The sequence below is a fragment of the Apis cerana genome, linkage group LG2, assembly GCF_029169275.1.
Source record: "Apis cerana isolate GH-2021 linkage group LG2, AcerK_1.0, whole genome shotgun sequence".
NCBI lineage: Eukaryota > Metazoa > Arthropoda > Insecta > Hymenoptera > Apidae > Apis > Apis cerana.
In genome coordinates this window covers 6,380,855-6,397,691 of record NC_083853.1, presented here as the reverse complement: position 1 = coordinate 6,397,691, position 16,837 = coordinate 6,380,855, and the positions used below count along the sequence as shown (strand labels likewise).

At 22.8% G+C, this 16,837-nt stretch overlaps 1 protein-coding gene across 3 annotated transcripts; it reads left to right on the top strand.

Annotated features, from left to right (window-relative positions):
- The first annotated feature begins 596 nt into the window (after positions 1 to 596).
- On the top strand, positions 597 to 6,231 carry LOC107996876 (phospholipase D2). Of its 3 annotated transcripts, none has more exons than XM_017055181.3 (15): positions 597 to 852; positions 1,350 to 1,564; positions 1,741 to 2,101; positions 2,179 to 2,299; positions 2,362 to 2,785; positions 2,861 to 3,093; positions 3,257 to 3,524; positions 3,602 to 3,764; positions 3,939 to 4,199; positions 4,275 to 4,548; positions 4,617 to 4,837; positions 4,917 to 5,153; positions 5,238 to 5,478; positions 5,549 to 5,878; positions 5,952 to 6,231. In XM_017055181.3, the coding sequence occupies exons 2-15, from the start codon at positions 1,393 to 1,395 to the stop codon at positions 6,051 to 6,053; spliced, it is 3,408 nt and encodes a 1,135-aa protein (XP_016910670.1). In that variant the 5' UTR covers positions 597 to 852; positions 1,350 to 1,392; the 3' UTR covers positions 6,054 to 6,231. The 3 variants fall into 3 exon arrangements, with proteins under 3 accessions (XP_016910670.1, XP_061927941.1, XP_016910672.1); XM_062071957.1 differs by lacking the exon at positions 1,350 to 1,564 and adding an exon at positions 932 to 1,038 and having other exon boundaries at positions 1,913 to 2,101; XM_017055183.3 differs by lacking the exon at positions 597 to 852 and having other exon boundaries at positions 1,425 to 1,564; positions 1,913 to 2,101.
- The last annotated feature ends 10,606 nt before the right edge of the window (positions 6,232 to 16,837 follow it).

The following is a 16,837-nucleotide window of genomic DNA, read 5'->3' as shown; positions in this document are numbered from 1 at the left end:
TATTTGAATTTCGAATTTGTCCTATATAGTTTATTTATACTTTGCATATTGCTTGCTTAAGAAAAAAAGAAAAAGATATGAATGAGTAATTTATAATATAAGTTATTTATCAATATTGATAAATAATATTGAAAAAAGTAAATATGTTATTCAGCCATGATATTTGTGAGAGATTATTTTTTAATGAAAAAATAATATAATTGATTAAATCTTGATTTACAAATAAACAAATTAATGCAATTAATGCACTATAAATAAGAAAGAACATAAAATGAGAAAGATAATTTTCAATTTACATATATACATACATAAACGAATATTGAAAAAAAATAGTACATAATTTTATTTTTTTCTACTTTTATTTTATACTTTTTTTATGAAATAATTATCTTCATCGATAAAACAGTATGATCCCATAGATCATTTATAAAATGTAAGTGTAAATTTATTAACTTAATTTTTTTCAATAATACTATTAAATATCTTTCAACTCCAAAATGTTAAAAAATATATAGCATATAAAAATATTATTTTGCACTAATATTTCAAATTTTCTTAGTAGAAAATATCTACCATACCGATACTTTTTAGATTTCATTCGACTTACAATAGAAATGTGTAAGTCGTCGTTTGTGCTGTCACATAATGAACACCGATGAAATCGCATGTGTAATCAATTGTGATTGTGACAGTGACTTCTTATGATAATGGAATTATCTGAAATGTACATATCAAACTTTTACAAAATCATGTGAAATTTATTACTTTAAAACTGTTTATAGAAAGAAGACTGTTAATATTTATAACCTTAATAATAACGTGACATGTGACATTTAGGATATGTATAAATAAGTATCCTTTTATAATATCATTAAGCTTTTATTCTAACTTTATACCACGCATTTATATTTTAATTTAACCGTCAAATAAGATTATATATATTTATAAATTATAATATATAAAATATTCGTAATCAACAATATTATTATTGATGAACTTATAATAAAATGAATTTATGATAATTCTTTCCAATCTCTGGTAACTTATATTTAATTGATCTATTGCTAACATTCCAAGACCCTCCCGCGCACGTTAGATCATTTTCTAAGTCAAATCCATCAATTCTTTATCATGGCATTTCTTTTGTTCAACTATATTATTATCTATCTTTTAATGAAGTATATTTTTATTAGTTTATTACTTTTAAATGATTCCTACTGCTTATCTATTTCTCTTCTTATTAAGAAATATTTTTTAAATATTATAAGGAAAAAAATGTTTATGTAATTTAATAATTTAATAATAAAAATATATTGTGAAAATAATTTGACTTAACTACACATGGTTAGTTATTTATTGATGATTTCGTAACTTGATGATTTTTCACTAATAATGTCTAATAATATTTTAAATGAGAGAAGAACTGAGAATGTTATGGACCATTCAGTTCTTCAAGATTCTGAATTTGATGATGCATTAGATGTACCTGATTCATTAGAAATTACTGTGAATGAAAATGATGATACAATAACTGTTGAATGTGGTGGAGATGCTAATAGCATAAGTGAGTTTATGATTTTATTTATGATTTTATTTATTGTTGTGATTTTTTTTATTATTATTTATGTGATTTTGTGTGTTATTTTTATTAACATTTTTTATATATAATATCTATATTAATTATATTTAATAACTATATTTAAGAAGTGCATTGTGTTTTGTTTTTCTTTGTTATATTAGTATATCCTGGTAAAATACCTTTCTCTGCTATATATGATTTACCAAAACAATTTAAAAGTCAACATCGTGATGTTTTTATTCCTGGTGAAGAAGTGCATGTAAACATCATAGATTATGAACGTAGTGTAACAACACATCCTCTGAATCCAAACTTGTACACTATTGAATTTAGGCATGGACATTTTACTTGGACAATTAAAAAACGATACAAACATATCCAAAACTTGCATAATCAATTGAAAATATATCGTGCAAGTTTAAATATACCTTTTCCAACTAAAAGTCACAAAGAAAGAAGAATTAGTTTGAAAAGTTTAGGAGATGTAAAAGAAGGAAAAGGCCGTAAAGGTGCATTACCAAGGTATTAGAATTGCTTAAAAATTTTCAATTTTGCAAATAATAAAATAAAAAAATGAAAAAATATATTCTTTTGTCTAGATTTCCAAATAAACCCGATATGCTAGTACCTTATGAGCAATTAGATCTTAGAAGAAAAGTATTAGAAGAATATTTGACCAATTTATTAAAAATAAAAATCTATTTGCATCATCCAGAAACAGTAAGTTAATAATTGACTTTTTTATGTTAATAATATTTACTAACAACATAAAATATTTTTAGATCAATTTTTTAGAAGTCTCGCATTTATCATTTATAGAAGATTTAGGAATGAAAGGCAAAGAAGGTACTATTTTAAAACGAACTGGATCAGGTGCAAGAACTAGATGTAATTTTTGCGGTTTGCTTGAAGGCATGTGTTGTATTAGATGTAATCATTTTTGTACATCTTTATGTGGAAAATGGCATTCCCGACATCTTGTTGTTAAAGATACTTTTGTTGCCTATATTAGGCCCAAAAATGGTAGCATAAAATCAGTAATTTTAATGGATAATGGGTTTGGAGTCAGTTTTGGCATGTATACAACAGGTTTAAGAAATGGTATGCAAATAGCAAATCTTAGCAGACATATATTAATCAAATGTTGGACAAGAAGAAAGGCTAAAGAATGGATGGAATTTATACAAGAAATCAGTAACAAGGAAGGCAAGTTTTTTAAATTAATGCAAGGACTAAAAAATAAAAACTCAAATTAATATATTATATTATATCGTTATATAGGTCGAGATTTTATACAATCAAATCCACACAATTCGTTTGCACCTTATCGTTCGCCTATAGCAGCTACATGGTTTGTTGATGGGTCAAGTTATATGTCTGCTGTTGCAGATGCATTAGAAAATGCCAAGGAAGAAATTTTCATTGCAGATTGGTGGTTATCGCCAGAAATTTATATGAAAAGACCTGTTTCTGACGATTATTGGCGATTAGATAAAATATTAGAAAGAAAAGCTGTAAGCTATATTATTTAAACTTTTTATATTGAATAAATTTTGTTATTCTATTAATGCTAACTAAAATTCAGGACTTTTGGTAAAACATAAAATATTTTTACTTATTTTTACTAATTTATGGAATTATTATTATTATCATATTTATAATCAATTTTTTATTTAGTCTAACGGAATCAAAGTATTTATAATGATCTACAAAGAAGTAGAAGTTGCATTGGGCATAAATAGTTTTTATAGTAAACAACGATTAGTTGAAAAATGTCCTGAAAATATAAAAGTATTACGTCATCCAGATCATGCAAGAGTAGGAATATTTCTCTGGGCACATCACGAAAAGATCGTGATTGTTGATCAAAACATTGCTTTCCTTGGTGGAATCGATTTATGTTACGGCCGATGGGACAATAATGAACATAGATTAATAGATTTAGGTATATAATACATAAAATTAAATATTTCTGGTTATCATTATTAATTATAATTAATTATATATTTTTTTTAATTATAGGTAATACTCATCAGTCTAGTATTTATATTCCATCTAAAGGTAAATTTACCAATACCAGCAGTAAAAAAATATCATGCGCTAATATTAATAAACATGTTTTACTGCCACTGGCTATTGCAACTAATACAGTTGTAATGGCTACTACAAAATCTATACCAGTATTGTAAGTTTTTTTATTTTATTAGTATTTTTCTTATTAATTTTGTATTTTTTAAATTAAATAAACTTAAATATTAATAAATATAATTTAATATTTTATTGTTATTATTATTATTATTATTATTATTATTATTATTATTATTATTATTATTATTATTATTATTTTCTCTTCTTTTAGACCAATGATAAGCAACAAAACATCACTGTCGCCAGCATTGCCACAATTGAATGCTGGAGATTTATTATTAATGCAGCCTTTAGAAAAATCAGATACTATGAAATGTGATACTCCAAATACAGAACGTAAAAATTTATTTGGCATGGCAAAAGATACTATGGATAGAATGAAACATAATATTAAATTAAAAAGACAAGAATTAATTAATATGGTATATAATCCATATGAAGGAAGTAGTGATGAAGAAGATACAATCGATAAGTAAGTTTATATTTTATTAAAATATAAAAATTAAAGAATTTATATCTTATAAAAAAATTATTGACATATTTTCAGTAATACAGTACAAACTGCAATTGAAAGTAATGAATCAGTGACATATAGTGGAGATATATTTTTAGAATATCCAGCTGTATCTAAACTCTGGTTAGGAAAAGATTATGTAAATTTTATTGTTAAAGACTTTAATGATCTCGAAAAACCTTATCAAGATCTAATAGATAGAAGCACTACTCCTAGAATGCCGTGGCATGATATAGGAATTATGGTACAAGGTGCTACAGCAAGAGATGTTGCTAGACATTTTATTCAACGTTGGAATGCAATTAAAGTAAGTTTTCAATAATAATCTAATAATTAAATATTTATATAATTCATATTTATAATTTATATTATTAGATGGAAAAAGCAAAATTAAATCCATGTTATCCATTTTTGCTTCCAAAATCGTATAAAAACTGTAGGAATTTTGTTCCATTTCTTGAAGAATCTGCTATACATAATGTTAATTGTCAAGTATTAAGATCTGTTAGCTCTTGGTCAGCCGGTTTTCTTGATTCAGAAACTTTAGAACAAAGTATACAAGAAGCCTATCTTGAAGCTATTAGTAAAGCAGAAAGGTAAAATTTATTTTTATAAATTAATTATAATTTAAAATAATTAATATGTTAGTACACATTAATGAATTTTTTATTCAAGATATATATATATAGAGAATCAATTTTTTATAACACTTGTATCCATGGAACGAACCACAGTAAAAAATCGCATAGGAGAAACATTATTCAAACGAATCTTAAGAGCACATCGAGAAGGTGCAGTATTTAGAGTATTTGTGGTAATGCCTTTATTACCAGGTTTTGAAGGAGAAGTTGGAGGTCCAACTGGTACTGCCTTACGTGCTATTACACATTGGAATTATGCTTCTATATCAAGGTAAAAATTATATTATAAAACGAAATAATAAATAAGAATGAAAGATACAGAAATTGAAATCGGAATCATTTGAATTATAAATAGGGGTAGAGATGCTATCTTAAATCGATTGATTGAAGCAGGAATAGAAGATCCTAGTGAATATATTACATTTCATGGCTTAAGAGCACATGCAATGTTGAATGGTACATTAGTAACAGAATTAATTTATGTTCATAGCAAATTATTAATTGTAGATGATAGTACTGTTATTTGTGGTTCCGCTAATATTAATGATAGAAGCATGATAGCAACGAGAGATAGCGAAATTGCAGTAATAATTCATGTAAGAAATATTAACAATATCAAGTATATAATTTTTAATTATTTCAATATTAATTATTTTATAATTTTAGGATCAAGAATTCGATGAAGGAAGAATGAATGATATTCCGTTTCCTTGCGGTAAATTTGCAGGATCTTTACGAAAACAATTATTTTCTGAACATTTGGGATTATTTAAAACAAATGAAAATATAGATATAACAGATATAATTAAAAAATCATTCTATAAAGACATTTGGTGTACAAGAAGTAATCGAAACACAGAAATTTATGAAGAAGTATTTCATTGTATTCCTACAGATAAAGTTGTTAATTTTTCCATGTTAAAGCAGTATCAAGATGAAGAATCACTTTCTTCATTAAATCCAATTTTAGCTCAAGAAATGGTAGATCAAATTAAGGTATAAATAATGAAAAATATATTAATGAATATTATTTTATTGATTTTATTTTTTTGTCATAATTTTATTTTAGGGCCATATAGTAAATATGCCACTAAAGTTTTTATGTAATGAGGATTTAAAACCAGCAGCTGGTACTGTAGAAGGAATAATGCCAACAGCATTGTGGACATAAATTATTGGTACTTAAATTTTTACTAATGAAATGTTAATCAATAATTATAATATTTTTGCAGATGTAAATAAGTTAATTTAACTTTTAATATTTTACTGACCAAAGTACAAACAATCACAATGTTGTGATTAGATATTTTATTATATCCACAAAAGAAATACAAATATGTTAAAATTAATTGCTATACGATATTTTTATTAAAAAGCATTTATTAAATAGCAATAATTTAATTCTATATTGATATTCATGGTGTTGAGTTATTTATAAATATTTTTATAATTTTAATTTCACTTTAAAAAAACGGTTGTCAATTGATTGAAAGTAAAGAAAAAAATGAATTAAATATTAGTAAGAATATGCATCAAAAAGATATTTAAATTATTAATCATATTTTGAAATGATTATAATTGCATTTCAACATTCCATAAAATCTACCTCTTTTAAAAAAAATGCAATATTATAGAATAAATATTATTAATTGTTTTAAATACAATTCTATTTCATCATTTAATATACTTAAATATTTTATATTATAAATTAAAAAATAATTATGCTAATATTTAAACTTCCACAATGTGCCTCTTTTTGAAAAATTGATTTTTATATTATGATTTTTATTTTATGAGTATTTATTTGTATATCAAATGATACATGAAATAAATGACATATTATTCTTAGATTTTCCTATATTTTTTCTTCCTGTTCTAAACGCATTGTGAATTAAATATATGATGAAATTAAATTTTATTATATTTTATTATATGCATAATAAAATTTATCTAAACCAAGAATTTTTATTGATATATTAAAATATTAAATCATTACGAATTTACTATCTAAGAAATCAGATTCATATATTTCAATCTAAAATTATTTGTTAAAACGCCATTGTCGTTTTTTTTGGAATTCGAAATATCAATTTATTATATTAAAATATTATAAAAACTTACCTAATTTTTAAGTTATTTTTCCGTAGATATGAAGCCAGCATTTTCTATTATGATATTTTTCTCTCTTGAAGCACTTCATCACTTATTTCACACAAAATTTATGAAGACGTCACTTATTAGAATCTTTTCGTGTCGCGTGAAGTCACAAAACTAATTGAAATCAAATTTTACTTTTGCGCATCTTCTTGCGCATCTTGTGCATCTTTTTACACATTTTGCACATCTTCTTGCGCATTTTGGGCATCTTCTTGCACATCCTGCGCATCTTCTTGCGCATTTTGCACATCTTGCGCATCTTCTTGCGCATCTTGCACATCTTGCGCATCTTCTTGCGCATCTTGGACATCTTCTTGCATATTTTGCGCATCTTTTTGCGCATACAAGTAAGAAACATTTTCAAATCCAAATATTTTTTTTATAAATTATTCTATTATATATTAAGATTTCAATAAATTATAAAATTAATAATCAATATATAATATTAAAATTTAAATATTTCATATTTGTTCAAAAATTATAAACAGTTATTCGCGTTAATTTTATCGATATCGATTTGCCCGCCAATTTATGATTTATTTTAAATATATTTAAAATATATATTATTATATATTATTATATATATTAAATATATATTATTAATATATATTTTAAATGTATTATTTTAAATATTAAATATATATTTATATAATAATAATTCTAAATTAATATTCGAAGATGTTATAATCTTAAAATAATTATTATTATTAAAAAAATTGTTATTCTAATTTAAAATATATTATAAAAATTATATAAAAATCAATTTTTTATACTATTAGCAAAAATTATCAATTATATCAATTATTCCATTTTTATTATTTTGTAAAAAATGAATTTTATCATTCTAAATATATAAATTAAGAAAAAAATTTTAAAATTGTTAAACTATTGTCTACGAAATTTATTTATGATTATTTTGTAATTATTATTTAATAGTAATTAATAGCAATTAAAATATTTTAATATAAATGTAAATCGAAAATTAATACCAAATAATTAATAATAATTTTAATTTATAAAAGTTAATTTTAATTCGTAAAAATATTTTTTAATTATTGTATAATATTTAATAAATTAATATTTAATAAATTAGATGCTTAAATTAAAAATAAAAATTTAAAAATTAATAAAGTACTGACCATTAAGTCCATTTATGACTGTTTTGTCATTATTCTTTTTGTAAAATGACAATTAGAATACTTTAACACAGTTATAAATCGAAAATTAATAGTATAAAACAGCAAATCTAGTTTTAATTCGTAAAAATTTATATTAATTATTATTTATAATGATGTAATGAATTATTATAATCATAAATTAACAATAAAAATCTAAAAATTGTTAAATTATTGTTCATTGTATTCCAAAAACCAGATTTGTAATATAATCGGCAAACGACGTATGTATTCGGCAGACTTCGCCACAGTTCGCCGCGACCTTCTATAAATACGAGCCAAGTTACGAAAAGTAATCATTACTTATCGAATTTCCGTACTGAATAGGTCGATATTATAACACTTTAATTAAATTTTTCTAAAAATTTTTAATTGTTTATTTATATAAAATTAAATTGACATTTAATATTATTAATATATATTATTTATATATTTTATTTTTTAATTAATATTCACTTATTATTTTATTTATTTAATTACTTTTACATAATTTTATTTATTTAAATATTTATTTATTAATTCAATTAGTTTTAAATTTTTTAATTATTATATTTGATTTATTTATTTTATTCATTTATACTTCTACTTAGTAATTTACATTTTTATTTTTGATTTATTAATTTATTAATTTACATTTCCATTTATTTATACTTTTATTTTTTTATTATTTTATATTTTTAATTATTTATTTTTCATTTACTTTTTTTTTATAAATTTATTCATTTATACTTCTACTTAGTAATTTACATTTTTATTTTTGATTTATTAATTTATTAATTTATATTTTCATTTATTTATACTTTTCTTTTATATTTTATATTTTTATATTTTTATTTTTTTATATTTAATTTTTTTTTATATTTTATATTTTTATTTATTTATTTTTCATTTACTTCTTTTTTTTATAAATTTATTTTTTATAAATTTATTCATTTACATTTCTATTTAGTAATTTACATTTTTATTTTTGATTTATTAATTTATTAATTTACATTTCCATTTATTTATACTTTTATTTTTTTATTATTTTATATTTTTAATTATTTATTTTTCATTTACTTTTTTTTTATAAATTTATTCATTTACACTTCTATTTAGTAATTTACATTTTTACTTTTTATTTATTAATTTATTAATTTATATTTTCATTTTTTTATTTTCTTATTTTTTATTTATTTTGATAATTTAATAATTTATAGATTTATAATTAAATATTTAATAATTTATATTTTTTCATGGATTTACTTATTCTTTTAGTTATTAATAAATTAATTTATTCATTCTTAATAATTTTAATTCTTTATAATGTAATATAAATAAATTTTAATAATTCATTATTATTATATTAAATGGGTTTCGATGCGTAGTCACCTCCTCGTCGGTGAGACCCGGTAATTGGCATCGCTTTCCATATTTTTTCAAAATATATCAAAATATTTTATGAATATTTCATAATATTTCATTAAATTTTTAAAATTATATTATATTATATTAAATATATTATATTAAATATATTAAATAATTATATTATATTAAATTTAGAAATAAAAGATTTATTTAATAATTTTCGGAAAGCGATGGCAAGCTAAGAACTACGCATATCTGCAGTCCAATCTAAACTATGCATAATTCTTCTTAACTATTTTTTTCATTAATTTTATTTATTTAACAGATTGGACTACAGGTATCAATAAAATAAGTTAATAAATTATATTAGTTATAGTTAAGATTATTACAAGCGCCTTCTGTACCAAGATATACTTTTTAATTTAAAGCGAAATATCAATTCTTTTAATTTAAGATTTCATCGTTGGACAACGTCGGACAACGTGGGATTTAACTATTAATTTTTAATTATAATAGCAAAACTTATCTACATATGCGATTCAATTTGAACTTTGTAATTCCCTTTAATTATTTTGATTAATTAGATAGATTGGATAGCGGATATTAATAAAATAGGTTAATAAATTATATTAGAATTAAGTTAAATTTAAGTCTCAGCGTTGGATAATGTAATAATAATTGCGAGCGAGAAATTGCAATAAATGTAAAGATTATTGTAAAGATTATTGTTAAGATTTTTGTAAAGATTTTTGTAAAGATTTTTGTAAAGATTTTTGTAAATATTTTTGTAAAGATTTTTGTAAAGATTATTGTAAAGATTATTGTAAAGATTATTGTAAAGATTTTTGTAAAGATTATTGTAAAGATTTTTGTAAAGATTATTGTAAAGATTATTGTAAAGATTTTTGTAAAGATTATTGTAAAGATTTTTGTAAAGATTATTGTAAAGATTTTTGTAAAGATTTTTGTAAAGATTATTGTAAAGATTATTTTATATTTTATATTGAAAATTTATTTCATATTTTAAGTTTATTTTATATGATATTTATTTCTTATGTGTTTTATATTTTTAATTTGTTTAATTAAATTAATCTTAATATTTTTCTTTTTTTTTCTTTAGGTGGGTCTCGACACGTAGTCACCTCCTCGTCGGTGAGACCCGGTAATTGGCATCGCTTTCCATATTTTTTCAAAATATATCAAAATATTTTATGAATATTTCATAATATTTCATTAAATTTTTAAAATTATATTATATTATATTAAATATATTATATTAAATATATTAAATAATTATATTATATTAAATTTGGAAATAAAAGATTTATTTAATAATTTTCGGAAAGCGATGGCAAGCTAAGAACTACGCATATCTGCAGTCCAATCTAAACTATGCATAATTCTTCTTAACTATTTTTTTCATTAATTTTATTTATTTAACAGATTGGACTACAGGTATCAATAAAATAAGTTAATAAATTATATTAGTTATAGTTAAGATTATTACAAGCGCCTTCTGTACCAAGATATACTTTTTAATTTAAAGCGAAATATCAATTCTTTTACTCCCTCACATATAATCTTAATAAATCTTAATGTCTCGTTTTCTACTTTCATCTCGAATTTCATCATTTTTATGGTTATTTGTATATCGTTTTCCAATTTCTTCCTCAATTTATTCTCATGTTTTGTAAATTATTAATTGATTTTTTGTCGCTCTTTTTTACGTCAATCTCATATCATGCAACGATGGCAAGAATCGGTGGATGGATGCTCTACTTCCGGTGGCCAGTCAAGGGTCCGCACTTTAATCGATTGGTATCTTCGAGTACTCGATCAAAGTTAGGTTTAGTAGACGAACGTCTTTCTGGTAATTCGGCTCAGGTGGTCAGGGATTTATTCCTTGCTCCTTCCTGTGTTGTTAGAATGTAAATCGTTCTTCTTCAAAGCCGTTGTCGTAACCCTTAACTGGTCACGACTGGAAAGTATCATTTGTCCATCGATTTTCGTAAGTCCATCGATGTAAGTCGTGAAGTGAGGATGGCAGAAGGGTTGGTCTTTTTAAGTTTTATCTTCTTTATCTTCTTTTTTATCGATGATGATTCGAGTTTTGGTTTTTCTTCTTTATTTTTTCTCTTGCTCTTGTTTGTATCTTTTTCTGAATTATCTCTTTGATATACTAGAATATTTATTTGATTTAATAATTAATAATTTCAATTTTTTTATTATTTTTTTCGCTTTAAATATAAGTGTATCTTTGGTACAGAACATTTATATATATATATATATATGTATATATTAGAATACATGTTAAATTTTAGATATAATATTAAGATTTAGATTAAGTTAATTTAAGATTTCATCGTTGGACAACGTCGGACAACGTGGGATTTAACTATTAATTTTTAATTATAATAGCAAAACTTATCTACATATGCGATTCAATTTGAACTTTGTAATTCCCTTTAATTATTTTGATTAATTAGATAGATTGGATAGCGGATATTAATAAAATAGGTTAATAAATTATATTAGAATTAAGTTAAATTTAAGTCTCAGCGTTGGATAATGTAATAATAATTGCGAGCGAGAAATTGCAATAAATGTAAAGATTATTGTAAAGATTATTGTTAAGATTTTTGTAAAGATTTTTGTAAAGATTTTTGTAAATATTTTTGTAAAGATTTTTGTAAAGATTTTTGTAAAGATTATTGTAAAGATTATTGTAAAGATTTTTGTAAAGATTATTGTAAAGATTTTTGTAAAGATTATTGTAAAGATTATTGTAAAGATTATTTTATATTTTATATTGAAAATTTATTTCATATTTTAAGTTTATTTTATATGATATTTATTTCTTATGTGTTTTATATTTTTAATTTGTTTAATTAAATTAATCTTAATATTTTTCTTTTTTTTTCTTTAGGTGGGTCTCGACACGTAGTCACCTCCTCGTCGGTGAGACCCGGTAATTGGCATCGCTTTCCATATTTTTTCAAAATATATCAAAATATTTTATGAATATTTCATAATATTTCATTAAATTTTTAAAATTATATTATATTATATTAAATATATTATATTAAATATATTAAATAATTATATTATATTAAATTTGGAAATAAAAGATTTATTTAATAATTTTCGGAAAGCGATGGCAAGCTAAGAACTACGCATATCTGCAGTCCAATCTAAACTATGCATAATTCTTCTTAACTATTTTTTTCATTAATTTTATTTATTTAACAGATTGGACTACAGGTATCAATAAAATAAGTTAATAAATTATATTAGTTATAGTTAAGATTATTACAAGCGCCTTCTGTACCAAGATATACTTTTTAATTTAAAGCGAAATATCAATTCTTTTACTCCCTCACATATAATCTTAATAAATCTTAATGTCTCGTTTTCTACTTTCATCTCGAATTTCATCATTTTTATGGTTATTTGTATATCGTTTTCCAATTTCTTCCTCAATTTATTCTCATGTTTTGTAAATTATTAATTGATTTTTTGTCGCTCTTTTTTACGTCAATCTCATATCATGCAACGATGGCAAGAATCGGTGGATGGATGCTCTACTTCCGGTGGCCAGTCAAGGGTCCGCACTTTAATCGATTGGTATCTTCGAGTACTCGATCAAAGTTAGGTTTAGTAGACGAACGTCTTTCTGGTAATTCGGCTCAGGTGGTCAGGATTTATTCCTTGCTCCTTCCTGTGTTGTTAGAATGTAAATCGTTCTTCTTCAAAGCCGTTGTCGTAACCCTTAACTGGTCACGACTGGAAAGTATCATTTGTCCATCGATTTTCGTAAGTCCATCGATGTAAGTCGTGAAGTGAGGATGGCAGAAGGGTTGGTCTTTTTAAGTTTTATCTTCTTTATCTTCTTTTTTATCGATGATGATTCGAGTTTTGGTTTTTCTTCTTTATTTTTTCTCTTGCTCTTGTTTGTATCTTTTTCTGAATTATCTCTTTGATATACTAGAATATTTATTTGATTTAATAATTAATAATTTCAATTTTTTATTATTTTTTTCGTTTTAAATATAAGTGTATCTTTGGTAGAAAACATTTATATATATATATATGTATATATTAGAATATATGTTAAATTTTAGATATAATATTAAGATTTAGATTAAGTTAATTTAAGATTTCATCGTTGGACAACGTCGGACAACGTTGGATTTAACTATTAATTTTTAATTATAATAGCAAAACTTATCTACATATGCGATTCAATTTGAACTTTGTAATTCCCTTTAATTATTTTGATTAATTAGATAGATTGGATAGCGGGTATTAATAAAATAGGTTAATAAATTATATTAGAATTAAGTTAAATTTAAGTCTCAGCGTTGGATAATGTAATAATAATTGCGAGCGAGAAATTGCAATAAATGTAAAGATTATTGTAAAGATTATTGTTAAGATTTTTGTAAAGATTTTTGTAAAGATTTTTGTAAAGATTATTGTAAAGATTATTGTAAAGATTATTGTAAAGATTATTGTAAAGATTTTTGTAAAGATTATTGTAAAGATTTTTGTAAAGATTATTGTAAAGATTTTTGTAAAGATTATTATAAAGATTTTTGTAAAGATTATTGTAAAGATTTTTGTAAAGATTTTTGTAAAGATTATTGTAAAGATTATTGTAAAGATTTTTGTAAAGATTATTGTAAAGATTTTTGTAAAGATTATTGTAAAGATTATTTTATATTTTATATTGAAAATTTATTTCATATTTTAAGTTTATTTTATATGATATTTATTTCTTATGTGTTTTATATTTTTAATTTGTTTAATTAAATTAATCTTAATATTTTTCTTTTTTTTTCTTTAGGTGGGTCTCGACACGTAGTCACCTCCTCGTCGGTGAGACCCGGTAATTGGCATCGCTTTCCATATTTTTTCAAAATATATCAAAATATTTTATGAATATTTCATAATATTTCATTAAATTTTTAAAATTATATTATATTATATTAAATATATTATATTAAATATATTAAATAATTATATTATATTAAATTTGGAAATAAAAGATTTATTTAATAATTTTCGGAAAGCGATGGCAAGCTAAGAACTACGCATATCTGCAGTCCAATCTAAACTATGCATAATTCTTCTTAACTATTTTTTTCATTAATTTTATTTATTTAACAGATTGGACTACAGGTATCAATAAAATAAGTTAATAAATTATATTAGTTATAGTTAAGATTATTACAAGCGCCTTCTGTACCAAGATATACTTTTTAATTTAAAGCGAAATATCAATTCTTTTACTCCCTCACATATAATCTTAATAAATCTTAATGTCTCGTTTTCTACTTTCATCTCGAATTTCATCATTTTTATGGTTATTTGTATATCGTTTTCCAATTTCTTCCTCAATTTATTCTCATGTTTTGTAAATTATTAATTGATTTTTTGTCGCTCTTTTACGTCAATCTCATATCATGCAACGATGGCAAGAATCGGTGGATGGATGCTCTACTTCCGGTGGCCAGTCAAGGGTCCGCACTTTAATCGATTGGTATCTTCGAGTACTCGATCAAAGTTAGGTTTAGTAGACGAACGTCTTTCTGGTAATTCGGCTCAGGTGGTCAGGGATTTATTCCTTGCTCCTTCCTGTGTTGTTAGAATGTAAATCGTTCTTCTTCAAAGCCGTTGTCGTAACCCTTAACTGGTCACGACTGGAAAGTATCATTTGTCCATCGATTTTCGTAAGTCCATCGATGTAAGTCGTGAAGTGAGGATGGCAGAAGGGTTGGTCTTTTTAAGTTTTATCTTCTTTATCTTCTTTTTTATCGATGATGATTCGAGTTTTGGTTTTTCTTCTTTATTTTTTCTCTTGCTCTTGTTTGTATCTTTTTCTGAATTATCTCTTTGATATACTAGAATATTTATTTGATTTAATAATTAATAATTTCAATTTTTTATTATTTTTTTCGTTTTAAATATAAGTGTATCTTTGGTAGAAAACATTTATATATATATATATGTATATATTAGAATATATGTTAAATTTTAGATATAATATTAAGATTTAGATTAAGTTAATTTAAGATTTCATCGTTGGACAACGTCGGACAACGTTGGATTTAACTATTAATTTTTAATTATAATAGCAAAACTTATCTACATATGCGATTCAATTTGAACTTTGTAATTCCCTTTAATTATTTTGATTAATTAGATAGATTGGATAGCGGGTATTAATAAAATAGGTTAATAAATTATATTAGAATTAAGTTAAATTTAAGTCTCAGCGTTGGATAATGTAATAATAATTGCGAGCGAGAAATTGCAATAAATGTAAAGATTATTGTAAAGATTATTGTTAAGATTTTTGTAAAGATTTTTGTAAAGATTTTTGTAAAGATTATTGTAAAGATTATTGTAAAGATTATTGTAAAGATTATTGTAAAGATTATTGTAAAGATTATTGTAAAGATTATTGTAAAGATTATTGTAAAGATTTTTGTAAAGGTTATTGTAAAGATTTTTGTAAAAATTATTGTAAAGATTTTTGTAAAGATTATTGTAAAGATTTTTGTAAAGATTATTGTAAAGATTATTTTATATTTTATATTGAAAATTTATTTTATATTTTAAATTTATTTTATATGATATTTATTTCTTATGTGTATTTTTAATTTGTTTAATTAAATTAATCTTAATATTTTTTTTTTTTTTTGATTTAGGTGGGTCTCGATGCGTAGTCACCTCCTCGTCGGTGAGACCTGGTAATTGGTATCGATTTTCGATAAATTAATCTTTGGAAATTTTTCAATATTTTCATTGAAATTTTTTCAAAAATTAATCTTTGGAAAGCGATACCAAGCTAAGAACTACGCGATTCTTGCATCCATTTTCTCTGAAAATAATTTATGATTTTTTTACAGTTTTTTTCTTGAATAATAATAATTGCATTATACATTTATGTTGCATAACTAATATTAATCAGATGCAAAGAAAGATTAGTAATAATTACGTTAAAATATTAACATTCATACATACTGATAAAAGTTTCTTAAGAAATATTCAATGTAAAATTGAGAGCAAAATGTTGAGCACTATGTTTCTAGTGTTGCTAGGTAATTTAAACGTCGATAATAATTATTGATTGCATTATATATGTACGATAGACAGGTGTAAAAAAAGGCATAAGAGGAAATATGTGAAATATGAAATAAAAAATCGTATACACATATATACATACATCTTTCAAATGTAATATTTCCTCATCATGGAATTTCAAAATAAA

What these genes read in the sequence shown, in the direction of transcription:
- LOC107996876 (XM_017055181.3), top strand. Translation starts at nt 1,393, where the DNA reads ATGTCTAATAATATTTTAAATGAGAGAAGAACTGAGAATGTTATGGAC. An exon ending in AAATATTAGAAAGAAAAGCT is followed by an intron (nt 3,094 to 3,256) that starts GTAAGCTATATT and finishes TTTTTTATTTAG; the next exon opens with TCTAACGGAATCAAAGTATT. An exon ending in AACGTTGGAATGCAATTAAA is followed by an intron (nt 4,549 to 4,616) that starts GTAAGTTTTCAA and finishes TTATATTATTAG; the next exon opens with ATGGAAAAAGCAAAATTAAA.